General features: G+C 38.4%; 2 protein-coding genes across 6 annotated transcripts; both read right to left on the reverse strand.

The window, feature by feature from the left end:
* Nucleotides 1-6,073: 6,073 nt before the first annotated feature.
* LOC122639242 (disease resistance protein RPV1-like) lies at nucleotides 6,074-20,893 on the reverse strand (the record flags this gene model as incomplete). Its single annotated transcript, XM_043832062.1, has 3 exons — nucleotides 20,777-20,893; nucleotides 6,572-6,988; nucleotides 6,074-6,439 (listed from the first exon to the last, which is right to left on the reverse strand). Coding segments are annotated over exons 1-3 (825 nt in total), but the record flags the coding sequence as incomplete, so codon positions are not given.
* On the reverse strand, nucleotides 8,090-15,277 carry LOC122638546 (toll/interleukin-1 receptor-like protein). 5 transcript variants are annotated; one of them, XM_043831389.1, is made up of 3 exons: nucleotides 14,738-15,277; nucleotides 14,454-14,638; nucleotides 8,090-8,517 (listed from the first exon to the last, which is right to left on the reverse strand). In XM_043831389.1, exons 1-3 carry the CDS (start codon nucleotides 15,244-15,246, stop codon nucleotides 8,261-8,263), a joined length of 951 nt encoding a protein of 316 aa, XP_043687324.1. In that variant the 5' UTR covers nucleotides 15,247-15,277; the 3' UTR covers nucleotides 8,090-8,260. The 5 variants fall into 5 exon arrangements, with proteins under 5 accessions (XP_043687324.1, XP_043687323.1, XP_043687322.1 ...); XM_043831388.1 differs by having other exon boundaries at nucleotides 8,090-8,463; nucleotides 14,400-14,638; XM_043831390.1 differs by lacking the exon at nucleotides 8,090-8,517 and adding an exon at nucleotides 14,136-14,328.
* Nucleotides 20,894-20,914: the final 21 nt, after the last annotated feature.

Consider the following 20,914-nt stretch of genomic DNA (forward strand, 5'->3'; position numbering starts at 1 on the left):
GCTCTAGAATGCTATTTTGATCTTTAATCCAGGCAGTCTTGCAGGTTTCTAAATAGATGTTGGGAGTCTAATTTCAGGTTCTATCATATGGGTCATGTACAGGCTGAATAAGTCATGTGATTCCCATTCCTATCGCAAGGCCCCATAGATTTCAACATTCAGTTGAAGCATAAGATCACTTACCCTATAGTGTACTTTGATTCTATCACCTTTATGAGCCTGAATGTCACAAGATTCTGGCTTAAATTGCAAATAGAAAGAGCAGAGGAAATAGGAGAGAAAAGAGGAATAACAAGAGTAAGAACGTACTAAGTACCTTAGAGTGGAGATGCTCCTCGAGCAGGGAGGACAAGAGCAACACCAATGTCAACTACAGCAGGCTGGAGCTGGTGGCCGGAGCAACACCAACCCTAGAATCCTCCCCTTATTCCTCAATCAGTTGTTTTAGCCCTCAATGGTCCACAACGGTTGTAGTGGGAGAGAGATTGAAAGAGATTTGGGAGAAATCTCAGAGAGAATGTGAAGATTAGATAGGGAAGAGGAACGATGAGAGATTGAGAGGGATTTGAAAGAGATTTGAGAGAGAAACGTGAGGGATTGTGATTTGAGAGTTTAGAGAGGATATTGTTAGCGCGGCAAGAGGCGGAAAATGAAAAGAGCTTGGAGTTATTGTGTGAAACTCCCCATATAACGGCATTTTTTCCTAAACGCCCTAAAATGAATATAGTATGATACTACGGCGTTTACAAGTAAACGCCCCAAACGATGTTACATACCCTGGCAATCTAAGAACGATGTATGATACTACGGCGTTTACAAATAAACGCCGTTGTATTTTTACATGCCCCGGCAGTTCAAAACAAACGCCCCTAAAGATGTATGCTACTGTGGCGATTACAAATAAACGTCGTTGTATTGTTCCATACCCCGGCAATTCAAACCAAACGCCCCCAAAGATGTACTTGTAGCGGCAATTACATATAAACGCCACGATTTCTACTTATTATACTTTATATACCGACGTTTGTTAATAAACGCCGTCGAATGTCCATATATGACTGCGTTTATCAGTAAACGCCGCTAAGGCCCGTCTAAAAATGCCGCGAAAAACCCTTTTTCTTGTAGTGCAAACATATATATACCCAATACTAATTATGTGGGGCCCCCAATATACAAGACTTAGGATCCAACACTCTTAATTGTCACATTTTCTCTTTGCAATTACAAATTGAATTCTATATAAAAGAAAGAGAGAGAGAGAGAGAGAGCCCCAAAAGACATTCAAGAGCTCCTCAAGATCATTTGATTCAAGGATAACGCAATGATGTGCTCGTAATTGCAATACTAAACCTTCATGTATCCTCATTTGTCAGGGGTCATGACTCTTGATGCTATGGCATTTCATTTGGAAACAGGGAACAAAGGGACATGGAAGTGAAACCAATTCAAAATGTGGATGATTTGATACCAATGAATTCATATTGGATCATGGTTTTACAATGCTTGACCAATAAACGGAATGCCTCCTTGATCAACCTTTTTTTGAAGCTACAAAAGCACATAATTACAAAAAAAAAAGAAAAGGGGTGATGTTCTCTGTGCCGCAGTGCAACCTGCGTCTAGGCACATGGGGGTGGGCACAATGACCACCCTGCCCCCCTGCATAGGCTACGCTACGGCACAAAGAACATTCTCCTTAAAAAAAATTCATACTGAAAGATTAAAGGATAACTTATGATGTCATTCTCATTTATTATTATTATTATTTTTTTTTGGGGGGGGGGGGATGAATACCCCTCTTCATCTGTACCAGTGTGGATCAAATGATGCAAACAATCAATCAAGCACTTCTTTCGGCTTGATTTGGTATGATTTCAATTTCAATTTCGTGTCTCAATCAAACAGGGTTACTTTACCCAAGCAAACCAAAAGAATGTTTAATCACTCAAATATGGATTTTATATATTCTTAAGTATATCTATGTAAGTAATTACTAATGAACATATTTATCTGTATACTTAAATCAAACAGTAAAGCTAGAATAGACTGCGATGAACCATCATCGGTTCCCAGGAGCCTCAGTGTCGAAAACTTACCTTGCCCCTGAACAGGCCGGTCTTTTCTGGAAGAAAACAAATCTTCACCCACATGGGGGGGGGGACATTAAACAATTTTCACAAACCAAAACCCTACTAGATGCTGCCATTAAAAACTCAACCTAAATCTTGAGTTATGCTCTTTCCAGTGGACAGTAACTCCAGGTTCAACTTAATACATCCAATAACATATCTCTACAACCCATTCCTCACAAATTAAAGAAATAAAGAGAGATAGATTACCAGAAGCACGCACAACCAAAATAAGAACAAACTCATGTTGAACAGTGATGGCCACTGAGAGGGGGGTGAATCAGTGGAATATAAAAATCTTTCCCACCAACAGGTTCACCTTCTAGATCACATGTTGAGATCTTTAACACTCACCACAACCAACCACACAGTCTTCTTAAAAGGCAAACAGGCACACAACCACACTCTAACTAGTAATCTTGACACAGTCACATACAACCACAATCACTGATACTGCTGCCAAGAGCTGCTAAACAAAGTGCTGCCAAGAGCTACGATGTCAATTGTTGGAGATCCCTCACTCAAGCACACTGACTCAATCACAACTGGAGGATCTGAATATAACCACAAAATCGTGTATACACCCTAGCCAGACTCAAAGGCTTTACCAAGTGTGTACACCCATCCTGCAGAAAGGCACTTCTAACCAAAGCAAGCAAGCATCCACAACACAGAGATATACGTGCTTCGACAAGTTGCCTACGTGCACGGAGTAATGGTCACTTGGACCTCAGCATCTACTCATCACTAATTTTCTCAGCATAAAACTGAGAAGCCACACCCACGGCAGATGATGTTTCAGTCACACCTATGACTCAGGACATCTGACCTGCTTCTATCTCTAAGTATAGAGACAAGGGTGTTACCCCCAATGATTTCCTAGCACCCACTAGTAACCAACATTGTGTCCAGATGCAACTGGACAACTCAATAAAAACAATTGGGTTTATACAAATGCCCTACAATGAAATCCACATAGCATAGGTCTATGACAGTATAACCTAGCTAGCATATGCAATGGAAATACAATACATCAAACATAACAGGCAATAAAGTGTAGAAAATCTGACAACCATGCATTGTCTCTGATCACTGATATCCAGTGATGGAGTCTGGCAACTCTGGTGGCTCACTGGAATCTTCAATTACTCCCAATTTGATGGAGAACTGAAATCTTCAAGTGTGCTCTGTCACTAGAGTCTTGGAATGGTTCCTGACAGTGTGGGAAACCACTGTCTTCTTCCTTTTCTTTCTTTTCCTTCTATTTTCTTCCCTTTCTTTTTTTTTTCCTCTTCTTTTCCTTTCCTTTCTTTTCTTTTCTCTTCTTTTCCTTTCTTTTTCTTTTTCTTTCTTTCTTCTTCCTTTCTTTCTTTTTGCACTAAACCTTCACGGAATGTGAGATGAGCTTCAACCTTTTTGCTTTATCTCATTCCCCTTTCCTTCTTCTTCTTTTCCCCTTTTTCTTTCTTCTTTCCTTCGTTCCTTCTTTCTTTTTTCTTTTTTCTTTTCCCCTTTCTTCCTTGGCTACAACCACAAAAAGAGGTGCTGAAACTATGATTTCAGACTATCAATGGCTTCTAGGGAGGCTGAACACATGAGATGGAGAAGGTGATTCAAGCCATAACTACACACATCACCTATTTAGGGCTGCAACCCTTTTCCGGGGACCTCTGATTCTCTTCTCTATTCTCTCAGCACACCAATGGATAGATCTCGAAAAATTACCCAAAATCAAAAACAAGTTCACCTCATTTGGCCATTGGATGAGTGAGATATCGGGTTTAGAGGTTGGGCCATTCGTGTAGCTTGAAATGGAATCTGAAGGGAGAGTATGCGTGGACGCGCAATACTTTAGCGCGGCTTGATTCTGTGTAGCACAAATACAGTATAGGGCACAGCAGGAATCGCTGGATCAGAATCATAGAACTTGAGACCGTCAGATCGCTTCAGATGGTATCAGCAAGTCAATCGTCAACGGCTGACATAGCAGGCGACGTTTCGCACTCCTATTGGCTGTCTCGTACGGCGGACTGCGAGCCGTTAGATCTGTCGGTGAAGGCGGGAAAGCTCTTAGACCGTTGGATCTTCATCATTTTTATCTTGAAATAACAAGGCTCATGAGATCCTCCCAAAGAGAATCTTTCTTGGCCTTCTCTACACAGGCGCCACACTCAATCAGGGACCACTGGGTCTACAGATCTGAATTAATCTGGACCGCACATTCAAATTTTAAAATCTCAGTTGAATGTGATCGTGTTGATCGGAATCTTCTGCATCTTCAACCAACCAAGGAGCCCGAAATAAAATCTAGGCCATAACTTCTTCGTTTTAGCTCCGATTTAAGCGCCGTTTGCGGCCATGTGTCCGTGACGATGAGCACTACCAATCAAAATTATCCACATCAGAAAAATCCTTTCTGATTTTCTCAGGAAACCCAAAAATAATTCGGATTGCCTAAAATGCCCTTCATTTTAAGTGACCAAACGGGAATTAATGTAACTTCGCCGTCCGAACTCGGAATTGCGCGATTCCAGTTGTATTTCGAAGAGGACTCGACGAATTAAAGTATTCATGTCAAATGCTCCACCCAGTTCTGTCATTATACCTTCCAAAAATGCCAACTAACACGTTACGAGTGCGAAAACCTATGAAATCAACATTCTTAATACACCTAGCCTTCACCCAAGGCTGTTCAAGGCTTCCAAACACTGCAACTCATGCTGCCACATAATCCCCGGATGCTTCAACATCATTGCCAACATGTCACAACACTGTCAAATGACCAAAATGCCCCTATGAGCTGTGTCAACACCGCATAGACCTCTGTGAGTGACAAAATCACCAACATACTACTGGATGCTCTCTGTCACCTGTCTAGGCCATTTGTACTATATAAAATTACATAAATGCCCCTGAATGCTGTCCATGCCTAAAATGATAGAAATGCCCCTGAGCACTGTAACTGCACCAAGATACATTGTGTTGACACCAACAACACACATGCACTGTGTTGACAACAATGACAACCAACACACAGTCATTGCCATCTGCACTGTGTGTTCAACAACTCATAGAAAATGTTTTTCTTGTCAAAGAAAATGAAAGCCGTCCTCCATGACTCCACCATGTGTTGATCGAAGTTTGATTGATTCAGTTGATCTACCAAGCCTTCTACTTCATCTGCTTTGCTACATCCTTCCCAGACCTGAAACCTGAGCTGCCAATAACTTAGCATTAGATTATCAGATATGATTATCCATTAATATCAATTTTCAAGCTTTGGGAGGAGGGGGTGTGTGAATTTTTAATGTAGGAAGAAGGGTTAGTTGGTTTGATCTTGGAATTTTCCTCCTCGGATAACTCTCATGCTGTCTGACTCTGACGACGCACAGAAGAAATGGAACCCAAAATTCTTCACCAACCAATATCTATCACCGACTGAAATTTTGATTTTATCCCCATCTTCAAATTCAGCAGCCATTGATTTCCAAATACAATTCGGTATCTTAATCACCCAAGTAGTATTTTTCGCAAGGTCAAGTACCAAATCTTCTGTGTGTGTAACTCCATTTAAAATTATTTGTTTCATTAAAAACTTCAACCTTTGCAGCCATAGTGAACACCTCCGTAGTATTGAAGCCCGAAAAAACAGCATATAAAATCAACCCTTGAATCTCCATGTTACTAAGTTGGTTAACCTCACCAGAAAATGAATATGACTAACTCCTTTCACTTTGATAGCCAAACCATTTGGGAACCTCTTTCCAATCAAATTCGATGTTACAGACCTTATGATTTTGAAAGTCTTTAGATATGTCCTGTGTCCATGGAACAAAATCAAATCATGTTATTTATAGAAATAACTTTTTCTAAATCAACTCAATTTAGATCCAATTGGCCAATTCAATTCCAATACCAGTTATATATATATATAAGAGAGAGAGAGAGAGAGAGAGAGAGAGAGAGAGAGGACGAACCTGAAAGATTCTGTTCTTGACAGAACTTTTCAAACCGACGCACCCATGTAGTTTTATAGTTGTTGCAGACTTCAAACCCTCTAAGCCCTCAATTTCAATCAGATTTTCACCCTCTTCAAGTCTTAGACTCGTTAGGTGTTCCAAGTTTGACATATTTGGTAACCTTTTCAACTCTATGCAACCATATGCACAAAGAGAACGCAAACTTGATGGAAACATAGGGAGTGATTCGAGTCTCAGGCAATTCCTCAAGTTCAGAGTTTGGAGTTGTGAAAGCTGGCCAATGCTAGATGGAAGTTTCTCAATGTAGCTCCCAGATAGATCCAATGACACCTAAGAGTATAACATCCAAAAATCATCAGGTATATCATAATCTGTAAGATTGGACCTGGACATTATTTCATAACTTGTAAGGTTGGAGGACAGATTTAACTGTTTTAAGGAGCTGCAACCATAAATAGGAACTGAAACTCGACCCGTCGGATGTAATTCCAAAGAATAACTGAAAGTGGCGAGGTTCTTTAAAAGTCCCAAAGAAGAAGGTAGTTCTTCTATGGCCGTGTGACTCACATTAAGCATTGTTAAACTTTTCAAGTTCCCGATTCCCTTTGGCAATTTTTTCAATTTTGAGGAATGAGAAATATCAAGTGTTTCAAGCGATGCCAATTTACTTATACCGCTCGGAAGATTACTGAGATTGCTGCAACAACATAGAATCAACTCTACAAGTTTCGTACGACAATCAATACTCTCATGAACTTCAACCAAACGTACACAACCACCGAGAATCAGTTTCTCAAGATTCGGTAGCCCTGAAAAGTCCGGTGTACGGGTTAGCTGGTGAGAACTCTCGAGATTTAGTTCCTTCAACTTTGTGAGATGCTAGAAGAAAGGGAAAAAATTAGTTTCCACAATTACATATGATAAAAACTGAAACAAATATAGAAAAACTCAAAAAAACTGTGGCAAACCTTGGTTCCCTTCCAAGCTTCTTTGAGTTTGCTCATTGGCATCTTAAGAATAACCAGCTTCCCCAGATGAAAATAATTTGGTATAAATTCGAGGGGAAATTCGACCCAAAAAAGACAAACTAACTTTTCGAAACAAAAATACCCCTCCTGAAAAGAATGTTTCCAGTTTGTATCAATGAGGATTGTAGGACTATCAGCTATATGCATGGAAGGCAAAACATTGAGCATTCTTAGATTAGGCATTTTAAAAAATCCTAAAATGTTCAACATGCCGGACTCTTCCACTATCAGCTATATGCATGGAAGGCAAAACATTGAGCATTCTTAGATTAGGCATTTTAAAAAATCCTAAAATGTTCAACATGCTGGACTCTTCCACATTATATAGATTAAAGTCTAATTGAAGGACTTCCACTGCATCAGTTCCCTGATAAAAGAGGGAAATTAGTAAGTAAAGGAAAATGCAAAAAGGACAATGTATTGTGATAAGAGATTAACTCGTGATACTGATACTTACATTGAGGTTTATCAATACATCAATGACATTGTCGTTATCCCACAATCTACTACGACCTCCACGCTTCCTAGGAGACTGTTGGCGAACAATTTCCTTTCCCATGTCTCGAATGAGATCATGCATACATAACCTGTTGTCTTCATCAATTGTTACCAAAGACCTCTCTTCGAGAAGTTCAATTCCAGCTTCTCCACCCAGACCAAAAGCATTTGAAACTTTAGTTATAAACTCTTTCTTGTATCCAATGAAAAGGCATGATATATCAAGGAATATAGTCTGGTCATCCTCATGTAATGCCTTACAGCTTATTTTAAGTATATCGAAAATCCGGCCATTGGGTATCTTTTTTAAATTCTTCAATTCCCTTTCCCACATAACTTTACTTCTTTTGTATAGAAGAGAACCCAAAATCACAAGAGCTAATGGAAGGCCCCCTGCATAATCTATTACATCATTTGAGAGCTGCCGATAGTCTTGTAATGGATGATTTTGACAAAAGGCATGGAGACTGAAAAGTTGAAGGGATTCATTTCGATTCATTGTCTCAACTCTATATTTATGTTTTTCATCCACATCTAGGCTATCTAGCAAATATTCATTTCTAGTGGTTAGGATGATTTGACTTCCTGGACCCAAACAATCATCCCCTCCAACCAATTTATAGAATTAATTCATTTCTTCCACATCATCAAGAACAATCAGAACTCTTTTACAGGATAGACATCTTTTGATAATATTGATTCCATTGTCCTCATGGTTTATGTCCATGTCTTTTCTCTTCGAGATATCAGAGATAAGCTGGTTTTGTAAAAGAACTAAACCTTTATGCTCGTTTGAAACCTCTCTAACATTAGCAAGAAAGCAGCTACCTTCAAAATTTCTTAACATTTCGTTAAAAAGGGCCTTCGCTATAGTTGTCTTACCTATTCCACCAAGGCCATATATCCCTATGATGCGAACAACATCCGATTCGCCATCATTTAGCAAACAACCTATTCGGTTAATGTGGGACTCTAACCCAATTGGATGGTCTGCAACTTCCAAGCATGTGGGCTTCACTATTGTCAATACTTCTTCACCGATTTGCTTTATAAGCTCCGCCTCATGCCTGACCAACCATTTGATACAAACAACGGGGAAAAAAGAAAAAAAACGTACAATAAAACTTTAATTACCAAATCAAGAAGGCTGGGTACTATGATGAATGCTTAGTTAAGGTTTACCAATATGGGAGGTTGTATCTACATTAATTGAGAGCTGACTTGGCGGATATATATTCTAGCCAAATAATTAAGAAAGTATTAAACGGAAGAAATGAAAGGATTTGATTAATAAGATCCACTTACCCACTTGCAACATTTCTTTGATCCCATCCTGACAAATTCGCAGCTTCTGTGAGAGCAGACCTCCCTGTCTCCACCTTGTTGATCTCAACCTTGAAACGTTCTTCGTGTTTCATAAATGCCTCTACATAAGTGTTACTCTGTTTTCTGACATCAGATGGATCCAACTTGTAGAAAACAGGAAGAACCTTTTCTGTTTGTTTTGTTTTATGGCAATTGAGGATCTTCACCAGCTCATCAAGGCACCAGGTGGAAGAAGCATAATTCTCAGAGAAGTCGATAATTGCAATCCTAGAACCTTGGATGGTTTCCATTAGTTCTGAAGAGATATCCTCTCCTCTGTTTAGCTCTTTGTCATCTTTAAAGGTGCGAATCCCATCCCTGTCCAACCAGTTAAAGAGGAAATCGATGAAGTTGGTGCGAGTGTCCCCACCGCAAAAACTCAAAAATACATCATACTTCCACTGACGGGAGGAAGAAGAAGAAGAAGAACCTCCGCAAGTCATCTCGGCAACCATGGACAAATTAAGCACAAGATAAAATGAATGATATGAGAGAGAGGAAAACAGATTAGAGACTGATTGCCCAGCTCCCCATTTTTATAGAATGAGAAACAGTTCAATCACAGCAGCTTAATGTTTGCTTCCACACCAAAATTCAAGTAATCAATTTCCTTGTAGGTTCCAAAGTCAATAAGTCCTTTATAAAAATGTAAATAAATAAATTTTATATTAAGTCCTTTATTTAAATTCCCATAATAAATAAATAATTCGAATCTGGATATATATATTCCCATGGAAAAAACGTTAGTGGCGTCTTGCAGTTATGAAGTAATTAAAAATATGAACATGTCCGAACTCATACCTGGACCAAAACTGTATACAGAGGACACCGATCGGTATGGTCTACCTGTAAAGTTAAATGATATAAGATTATTTATTGATTGGTAAAAGAAGTAAGAGAGAGAGAGAGAGAGAGAGAGAGAGAGCACCTAGTTCCAATTTTGTTTACTCTTAAAAATATATATATATATATATATATATATATACTTCGATTCAAATCACCTTCTCCTTGTCCTAATAGAGCATTTAAAGACAATATAGTTTATATTTTAATGCCATCTCAAATGACTTTTTAATAATTTATTATGGCAGGCAATTTTGTTGTATTTTTTTTTTTGTGGGGGTGCTTTAGATTCCACTCCAATTATAAGTAAAAATTTCGGATTAGGTTCCCAAATCATCAAGACTTGTGAAAGAAATAAATAATAACTCACCGAATAAAGGTGATGTTACTAACCTAACCACCAAGGGATTAGGTATTTTTATCTCACAAATGGCAAAGAGGAATTCTTTCACAAATGGGTGCATTTTACTTTCATTTGCTCTCTTTAGTCAAGGTGTCTACAGTCTTCTTTAGTCAAGTCATCTTTAATTTGTAGATATTTTTTCTTCACCAACCATTAAAGAGGAGTTCTTCCACCAATGGGGTTATTTTTCGTTCTTTCACATGGGATGAAATTTTTCGGATCCGGATCCTTTACTTCCGTCTGTCCGATACTATCGTGTACCCTATGCACAGCAAGATGGAAAAGACGGCCTTACCATTTACAATTAAAAATAAAAAAATTATAGTCATCGACATTGTTGTCTTTACCTGATCATCCTTCAAGGAATAAAAACAACCCTTCAAGGAATAAAAACAATCTCTCACATTCTAACTAATGTCATCGATTGCATCAAGCATCTTTCTTAACTTTTGGTTTTACTTTTTGATTTTTTATTTTGGTGCATCTGTTTCAAACAAAATTGTAACCATACATTTCTTACCCCCATAGAATGACATGTCAATTGTTTAGAAAAACTAAAAATGTAAATTCGTTTCCCTCAACCCTAATCAGTCATGTTGAAAGTTTCTCTCTTCATAGCAATCACCGGCCAATAGGAAGGTTTCTGTTTTACTGGGTATTAAGAGAAAGCGTTGCTATACACCCTTTCTCTAATTAATACTTGGAAATAGGAAAATTAAATTAGTAAACAATTTTGGAAATTCGTATAGGTTACAGGGTAAATTCTTGTATGAGAATGCCCGAAGAGAGTAGCGAGAGCCCAATAGTGGAGGAATTTAACAGTAATGGATAGAAGAAAATACAAAGTGGGAGAGATCCACCATCTCAGCTCCCCAAGTTGCGTCTTTCTCTTTCCCTTATTATATAACATAAATAACTTCAACGATTTAAGCCTTTGTAATGATAAGAAAGGGTAAACCAGAAATACAAGTCTACGGTAGGAAGAAGAAATGATCGTCTTTTCCCCACTCGGGTAAGGTGTTCGAGCAAAAGTAAGACTGTCATTACACGTCTCATCGTGTCTATGCAGCACAGTCCTACCGGGCAGCTCAACAGTAGAGGATCCAAATTGATACAAATGATCATTTGAAACTTAATATCTACCTTTATCCACAGAGTAAACTTATAATCTGTGACATTATTAAATTTAGAAACAAAATAAACAATGTATCCACTTTGCTCTCCTTGTCGTCAGTCAACGATCTCCTTTTCACACAAGGTATGCTTTAAATCACCTAAAACAACTTCAGTAAACACACATTGAAGGCAGCAATAGCAATATAACCATTATGAGAAACTCTCAAAACCATGTGCCAATCTTTATCAGCTCATATATATCGACAAAAGGTATCATTGGAAGGTGTTCACACAACTGATCTCAGAACAGAGTTTCGAACAGAGTTTCTAACTAGGAAAATAAAGCACGAAAACAGGGTTCCGTATGGACAGAAAATGAAGAATAAAAACTGATCTCAGAACAGAGATTCTGATCTGGAAAGACAGAATCTATCAAAAGCTCAACAAACCAGCCCCTTCCTGGGATACCTTGATCATGCTGTGTCGATGCATCATAATCGAGGAAATGGACATTCTCATACGCGCTGTGACGATGAATAGAAGAAATGGAACCCAATTTTCTTCAATTCAGTACTCACCTGCTTGAGTGAAACATTGATGGTATCCCCATAATCAACATTTGATCTCCAAACACAATTCGGTATCTTAATCACCCAAGTTGTCATTTTTGTATCTGAACCACGTCGAATTATATTTGAGCAGCTCCATGTAAAATTTTTTGATTCATTACGAACTTCAACTTTATTTTCACCGTAGCCAATACATTTCTCTCCCTCGCGCGAATAAACAAAACATATAATCAACCCTTGATTCTCCATGTTTTGAATTTGATCAGTAACCCGAAAAGATAATGAATCAGACAATTCACTTTGATACTCAAACCAATCCAGAACCTCAGTCCCATCCAAAGTGATGTTACAGACATTACGATTTCCAAGCTCATTATGTAGGTCCTGCCCATGAAACCAATCAAATCGTGTTATTTATAGAAATAAAATTTATTTTTTTTTGGGGTGGGGGATGGGATTGCATAGAGCTCTTTTGTAGCACAAGTGTAGCGCATCATCCGACGACCTGCAATGCTTGGACATGCAGCCCAACACACTGGTGGGGTGTTAGGCTGCGTGCCCAAGCATTGCAGCCCGTTGAGAGAGAGAGAGAGAATATGGACGAACCTGAAACATTTTGTTTTTGACATAACTTTTCAAATTGTAACATGCCACTAATTGTATGTATTCTACAGACTTCAAACCCTCTAAGCCCTCAATTTCAGTCAGCTTTTCACCCTCTTCAAGACATAGCATCGATAGGTGCTTCAAGTTTGACAGATTTGGTAACCTTTTCAACTCCCAACACCCTAATGCATCAAGACGACGCAAACTTGATGGAAGCATTGGGAGTGATTCGAGTTTCCAGCAACGCATCACGTTCAGGTCTTCAAGTCTTGAGCAGAGAAAAATACTTTCATGGACTTCAACCAAACTTATGCAATATTTGAGATTCAGTTTTTCAAGATTTGGGAGCCCTGAGAAGTCCGGCGTATGGGTTAGGTAGCGAGAACCAATAAGATTGAGCTCCTTCAACTTTGGGAGATTCTGGAAGAGATGGCAAAAATTAGTTTTCACAAAATACATATATGATTAAAAAAATGCAAATATAGGAAACTTGAACAAATTGTGGCATACCTTGGTTCCCTTCCAAACTTCTTTGAGGTTGCTGTCTTGCATGTCAAGAATAACAAGGTTCCCTAGGTGAAAATTTTTAGGTATATATTCCAAGGGGAATTCTTGCCAACTAAACCAAACTAACTTTCTGAAACAACAAACCCTATCTAAGTTTTTGAAATAACAAACCCTATCCCAACCTTTGAAACGACAAAGTCGCTCCTGCACCTTAAGAGAGTTTCCTTCATCGAATACAATTACGAGAAATCTTAAATTAGGCATTTTTGAAAATCCTTCAGTGGTCAACGGTCCGAACTCTTCCACGTTGTGTCGAAACAAGTTTAATCGAAGGCCTCGAACTGCATCAGTTCCCTGATAAAAGAGATAATTAAATTAATAAGAAAAGGAACAATATTAAGAGAGAACAATTTTCATGTTTATTTACTCATAACCATCATATATTGTGATAAGAGATTAATTTGAGTTACTAGTACGTACAGTGAGGTTTCTCATTACATCGATAGCATCATCACTGTTCCACAATCTACTACGTCCTCCAAGATTATCACCAGACCCTCTGCGAACAATTTCCCTTCCCATGTCTTCAATCAGATTATGCATACATAGCTTGTTATATTTATCAATTGTTACCAGAGAGCTCTTTATGAGACATTCAATTCCAGCTTCTGCTTCTCCATCCAATACACAACCATCTAGAATTGTAATTGCAAAATTTTTGTCTTCTCCAATGAAAAAGCATGATATATCAAGGAATATGTCCTGTTCGAATTTATCTAATGCATTATAACTTATTTCAAGTATTTCTAAAATCTCACCATTGGGTATCTTACTTAATTTCCTCAATAAACTTTTCCACTCATTTTGTTTTTCTTTGTATAGAAGAGAACCCAAAACCTTAAGAGCTAATGGAAGCCCCCTGGCATAATGTACTACAACATCGGAGAGCTCCTCAAAGCCTTCTAAAGGATGATTTTGTTGAAAGGCATGGTGACAGAAAAGTTGAAGGGATTCATTTCGATTCATTGGCTTGACTCTATACTTATATTTTTCATCCACATCCAGCTTATTTAGCAAACCTTCATCCCTAGTTGTTAGGATGATCCGACTTCCCAAACAAAATGAATCAAGCCTTCCAACCAATTTATAGAATTGTTCTGTTTTTTCCACGTCATCGAGAACAATAAGAACTCTTTTACCGCGTAGGCGGTCATTGATAAGCATGATTCCTTGGTCATCATTGCCTATGCTTATGGCTTTTCTCTTCAAGACATCATAGAGAAGCTGTGTTTGTAAGAGAGCTAAATTCTTCGATTGCCTTGAATCCTTTCTAACATCCTTAAGAAAGCTGCTACCGTCAAATTTTTTATAGTTCTCATTAAAAATGGCCTTGGCTATAGTTGTCTTACCTATTCCACCAGGGCCATATATCCCTATGATGCGAACAACATCCGATTCGTCATCATTTAGCAAACAACCTATACGCTCAATGTGGGATTCTAACCCAATTGGATGTTTTGCAACTTCCAAGCATGTCTGCTGCACTATTGTAAACACTTCTTCACCAATTTCCTTTATAAGCTCTGCTTCACGCCTGACCATTTGATACAAAGGGGGGAACTTTAGTTACAAAATCAAGAACAAGGCTGCCACTGTAAGGAAAGAAAGGATTTGATTAATAAGATCCACTAACCCATTTGCAACCTTTTCTTGATCCCACCCTGACAAATCCGCAGCTTCTTTGAGAGCAGCCCTCCACATCTCCACCTTCTCCATGTCATTCTTGAAACTCTCTTCGTGTCTCTTAAATGCCTCTGCATAAGTGTTACGCTGATGCCTGACATCTGATGGATCCACCTTGAAGAAAACAGGGAGAACGTTTTCTAATCGGCCATCTTTTCTGCATTCCATGATCTTCGCCAGCTCACGAAGGCACCAGGTGGAAGAAGCATAATTCTCAGAGAAGACAATAATGGCAATCCTAGAATCTGCGATGGCTGCCATCAGTTCTGAAGATATATCCTCTCCTCTGTTTAGCTCTTTGTCGTCTCTAAAAGTGCGAATCCCATCCCGGTCCAACCAGTTAAAGAGGAAATCGATGAAGTGGGTGCGAGTGTCCTGACCACAAAAGCTCAAGAAAACATCATACTTCCACTGACGGGAGGAAGAAGAAGAAGCTCCGCAAGTCATCTCGGCAGCCATGGACAAAGCACAAGAGCAGATTGAACGATGATTTTCTCTGGTTTGGTAAGGTGGGGAATGAAGTGAACATGTGAATATTAATTGCACAATGACACTAATTAATGGGGCCACTACTTTACCTTACACTCATTAAATTCAGTTTGGTTTCTTTCCACTTCTGTGAAAGCATTCTTTTGAGTAATGGAGGTAAGTGAAATGAAACTCTTCCTTTAATGTCAAAGCAGAGTTTTTTCTGCAATGAGAAAGCTACAACTTCAGCTTAAGCTGGAAGGGGAAATCAGAAAATGCCCTGGCCCATGCTATTGAATGGATCACTGAAACATAAAAACGTATTGTAGATGGGTTCCTTGGATAGTCACCATCACTATCAGGGTATTAAAATTTCGATCTTTTTCAAGTTTTTACTTTGAAGAAACTGGGAGTCTGAGCTCTTCCGCATTGAAGGCTTCAAGCTACAAAACTGTGGATATTCCAGGCCATGGACCACCACTCTTCTGCTTTGGGTATAATCTCAGAAGATTACAGAATGTCCTTTATCATCTCCATGCTCTCATGATCTTTCAATGAGAAGAGCACTCTTCAGTTGCTGCCTCTATGTATAAAAAGCTTCTCTTAACCGTGGTAGGGATATTGTGAGTTCTCGTCTTTCGTTACCAACAAATGAGAGCTAGAAATACGTACTCTTTCTTTTGTAGGCAAAATTAATTGTGGGGAATATTCTTGGTGAAGTTTTCTATTTGCTGAATTCACTTTGAAAATGAAAATGTTAGAGAGGGCCTTCGTTATGGGGATGGGTTTGGGTTCCGAGGGAAAGCTGTATGTGATGGACTATGGCTCACATACATGAAGATTCCCTGCATCCATAGAGAATCAGCCTTTTCTAGTCTTCACCATATCAAATTCCAGGAAGGATACCTGTAATTCATCTTTCTTTTTTTAAACCCTAAACGATTTGGGGAAGATGAGTTGTACATTTTTTTTTTTTCTTATAAGGGCATTTTTGTCATTTTACCCCCTTGATTTTAATACTGTTAGTTCTAAACTAACAGAGTTGTGGTATGTGTTAACTTTTAAAAATCTCACAGAAAATAAAAATTTTCAAAGCTTAGGGGTGTTTTTATAATTACATGATACCTTAGAAAAGGTACGTAAAAATTTGCCTTTTTCTTGGTTGAAAGTTTCTATTTTCTTTTTGACCTTTTGATTGAGTAGTGAATTAGTGGAGATCCTGTGTCTCTCTTGAGTCTTCAGTTGCCTTCCATCATTATTTATTAATGGATTTGAAACAAGTTTTCTGAGATTAAAACTTCTTAATCTATATATTTAATAAACAATTATAATTCATGAAGAATATTGATACTTGAAACAAAATATTCTTATTGTCTCGGTATATATAAATATCACTGTGCGTCATAGAAAAAAACAATATATTATTGTACAAAGTAGAGGGACATTATAGCAATGCTTAGAATTAGAATTGAAACTAAAATCGGATTATCCATGATCCTAAATTTAGAACCATTTAATAAACAAAACTGACCTTATTGGTACAACACCTAAGATGGGCGGCGTTGGCTAATTCTACGCGTAGTTCGCGATTGGGTTCTATAATTTTTTTTTATTGGGTAAATTTTTTTAGGATCAAGTTTTCCTCTACCCACGGTGAATGGGATCCCATTTGTCAAAGGACGGGAGAGTGCAGAAATGGATATCGAGAGGGTATTTTGGAAAATACCAAAATCCTAGGATGGTGGGTGAACGGTGAACCTCTATGGGTGGAGGAAAACTATCTATTTTTTAATGGAAAATTTACACATACCTCCCCTGAGGTAAGGCCTAATTAAAGATCTACATGTGATTTTATGCTATTTTTGCATACCACCCCTGTTTTCCAAAATAATTGATAAGTAAACCCACTTTGTTAACATATGATTAAAAACGTTAGAATTTAACATATAGTGACCAAATTGCCCTTCCTGCTAAATAAACTTCTTCCATTATTTCTAGGGTTTTGCAAGAATAAACCAAAAGGAGAACTTGCTATTGAGATCTGCTAGTATGCAGATGAAGACCTCCGATTCTGGCCAATGATCCTCCTAATAGCATCCGGAAGGCTGGAATCATTTCAAAAAACTCTCCGCCAAGACAACCGGTGACCCCAAAAAAAAAAACCCCCTTCTCATTCATGGTTCTCAAGAACAAGGATTTCAGTAATTTAAAAATCCTACAATACCAACACTCAGTGATTCCAATGATGCCCAAAAAAGGAAAGTAGAACAAAGAATCGTTCCAAAGATGGGAAACGATCATCATCGATCGTGAGACTGGGATATCCAGAGGGTTTCGCTCCATGACTTTTCGCGATGAGCAATTGATGAGGGATGCTATTGAAGGGATGAACAGACAGGACCTTGATGAGGAGAAGGTGGTGATTGATTGTCTTCTTCCATCATTTTCAAGAAATCATGGGGAGTTGCTGATAAGAGATCTTGGCAGAGAAAAGAAGAGATCTTTTCCAAGTTTTGATAAGAGTGTTTAAAGTCAGAAAGGTTTGAGTAATGGCCATTACTAGATTATGTCTGGAACTGGTATACCCGGATATTTGGAAGTAGTGTAAGGTGTGATGTGAGAGGAGATGAAGAAGAAGGATAAGGAAGAGAAGGTGATCGATGAAAAAGAAAAAAAAGGGAAGATGAAGTTTGAAGAAGAACCATTACCTGATTTGTATGGTTTAAAAAGAGAAAAAGAGAGAAGGGGTCAGTGCGACCGATCACTTACTACTAATAAGCTCTGGTTCCGCGGGAGTGTTTCAACGAAGGAAGAAGAAGAGAACTTCCTTCGTTTTTTCATTTTCTCTCTTGTTATTAGGAGGTATTATTAGAATATCACAAGCATAAGGATATTTTGGGATTTAATTGAATATATTTAAGATGATGTCATCACTTAATAAAGATGTTTCACGGAAAAAATATGGTAGAATCTCTTGATTTTAGAAGAGAGGAGAGATATTACTCAGTATGCAAGGGTGAGGCTTGTCCTTCGGGCATAATCGAGGATGGGGGGGGGGGGGGGAGGGGGAGTAAAAAGAAATGCATTTATAGAAAGACTAGTAACAATAGGATGTAATTTTTCTTCACAGGAAGCAATTATTCTCTTAGGTTTATTGGGCAATCTGAAGAAAAGATCTAATAAAAGAGAACTTTGTAATCCATTTCCTCATAAATAAAAACAAAAAAAAAAAAAGAAAAAAAAAAGAAAAAAAGATCACCAAAAGCACAACCAAAATACGATGAAATGCATATATAGAAAAAGGTTTTTAATGTCAAAGAAAATGAAAGTCATCCTCCATGGCTCCATGTGTTGAACTTCAATTGATTTAGTTGATCATCTATCAGGCCTTAATTTTCAGTCAAATAGAAATATATTAATGCTCAATGTAGCCCTGTTGCTTTTGTCGCTGTTGCACCTTCTACAATACCTTTACCTTCCGCATCCTCTGGTTTGCTACCTTCCTTTCCATACCTAAAACCTGAGCCGCACACAATTGTGCATCAAATTAAATGAAAAAAAGTTAGAAATCCGAAAGCCTAACATGGCTTGTCCTTCTCTTCTTTGCCCTTGGCTTATTAGAGGGTGTCTAAATTTTGGAAGCCATGAGTTATGATTCAACATGCATGATATGAGGAGTTTAAGATGGATAGAGATGTATAGGATCATTATCGTCTCCTGTTCCCTGTTCGGTACATTGGTCCAGTTCCACTCATAGGGGCTAGAAATGACAATCTAACCCTCTTCCCAAACACACTGCTCGAGGGAGGTCAAAACATCATTTCCACCTTCCTATGAGTGGAACTGAACCACTATACCGGACAAAGAACAAGACAAGAAAAAATTTCAGAGAGAATGTACATCACCTGATCCCGATCTTACGAATACCTTCAAAGCAATCAAAGGAATCAAGAACATTGCAAAATATCTCCCAAATGGTCGAAGGAATCCAAAACCTTGATTCCTGGGGGATTCTTCAAAAATTTCTCTTAGGGATGCTCCAGAATTTTCTTCCTTGGACACCTCATGTTGTGTGGATGCCTCGACGAAATGAACATTCTGATCATGCTGTGATGACGCATATAAGAAATGGACACCAATTTTCTTCAAGCAGGAATTCACTTGCTCGAGTGAAACTTTAATAGTGCCCCCATTTCCAGAAATTGATTTCCAAACACAATTGGGTTTCTTTATCACCGAAGTAGTCGTTTTTGTATCTGAACCACATCGAACCATATTTCTGCAACTCCATTTAAAATCATTTGGTTCATTAAAAACTGCAACGCTTTCTGTAGTCACGCCGATCCCTGCTCCTTCCTCACACGAATAAAAAAGGTATAGAATCAACCCTTGAATCTCCCGAAGTTGATCAGTAACCTGAAAAGATAACGACTCTTTGAAAGACAATCCTATCTGAAATCTCATTTCCTGACGACGACTTGCTTCCAGTATCATACCAATAAGGAACCTCATTCCCATCCAAAGTGATGTGACAGACGTTACGATTTCCAATGTATTTAAATAGGTCCTGCATGCATGCCATGTAACCAATCAAATCATATTATCTATTAGGATCTGATCCTCTACTGTCAAGCTATCCGGTTGGACCCTAATGTCAAGACACAGTAAGGTGGGGAATGACCATCTTACCCCTGCCCGAGCACCTCTTCTAAGTGGAGGTAAGGTGGTCATTTACCACTTTACTATGTCTTGGTAGTAGGGTCCTATGGAGCAGCTCGGCAGTAGAGGATCCAAATTATATTTATTATTGAAATAACTTTTCTTTTTGGGAGAGCTGGAGCCAGAGTCGGTTATATATGATAAGATTTTAAATAGTAGAATCGGGACTTGTTGGATCAATACTGGGCAAAATCAGATCAATAATCTACTACATCGGCCAGATTCTCCTAACTGAATCTACTGCCAGTTTGGGGTATGAGAGAGAGAGAGAGAGAGAATGTGGACGAACTTGAAAGATTCTCCTTCTGACATAACTTTTCAAATTGTAACACTCCGATATTTCTATATCTTCTGCAGACATCAAACCCTCAAAACCCTCAATTTCAATCAGCTCTTTACACTCCACAAGACGTAGCATCGATAGGTGCTCCAAGTTTGACAGATTTGGTAACCTTTTCAATTCCCAGCAGTCAAATGCATCAAGCTGACGCAAACTTGATGGAAGCATTGGGAGTGATTCAAGTCTCGAGCAACACTCCACGTTTAGGTCTTCAAGTTTTGAGCAGAGAGAAATACTTTCATGGACTTCAATCAAACTTATACAATAACTGAGATTCAATTTCTCAAGATTCGGAAGCCCTGAGAATTCCGGCGTACGGGGTAGGTAGCGAGAACCAATAAGATTGAGCTCCTTCAACTTTGGGAGATTCTGGAAGAGATGTCAAAAATTAGTTTTCACAAAATACATACATGATTTTTTTTAAAAAGCAAATATAGGGAACTTCACAAAATTGTGGCATACCTTGGTTCCCTTCCAAACTTCTTTGAGTTTGCTACCTTGCATGTCAAGAATAACAAGGTTCCCCAGTTGAAAATTGTTTGGCAAATGTTCCAAGGGGAATCCTTGCCAACTAAACCAAGCTAACTTTCTGAAACAACA

This window comes from Telopea speciosissima, chromosome 9 (assembly GCF_018873765.1).
Source record: "Telopea speciosissima isolate NSW1024214 ecotype Mountain lineage chromosome 9, Tspe_v1, whole genome shotgun sequence".
NCBI lineage: Eukaryota > Viridiplantae > Streptophyta > Magnoliopsida > Proteales > Proteaceae > Telopea > Telopea speciosissima.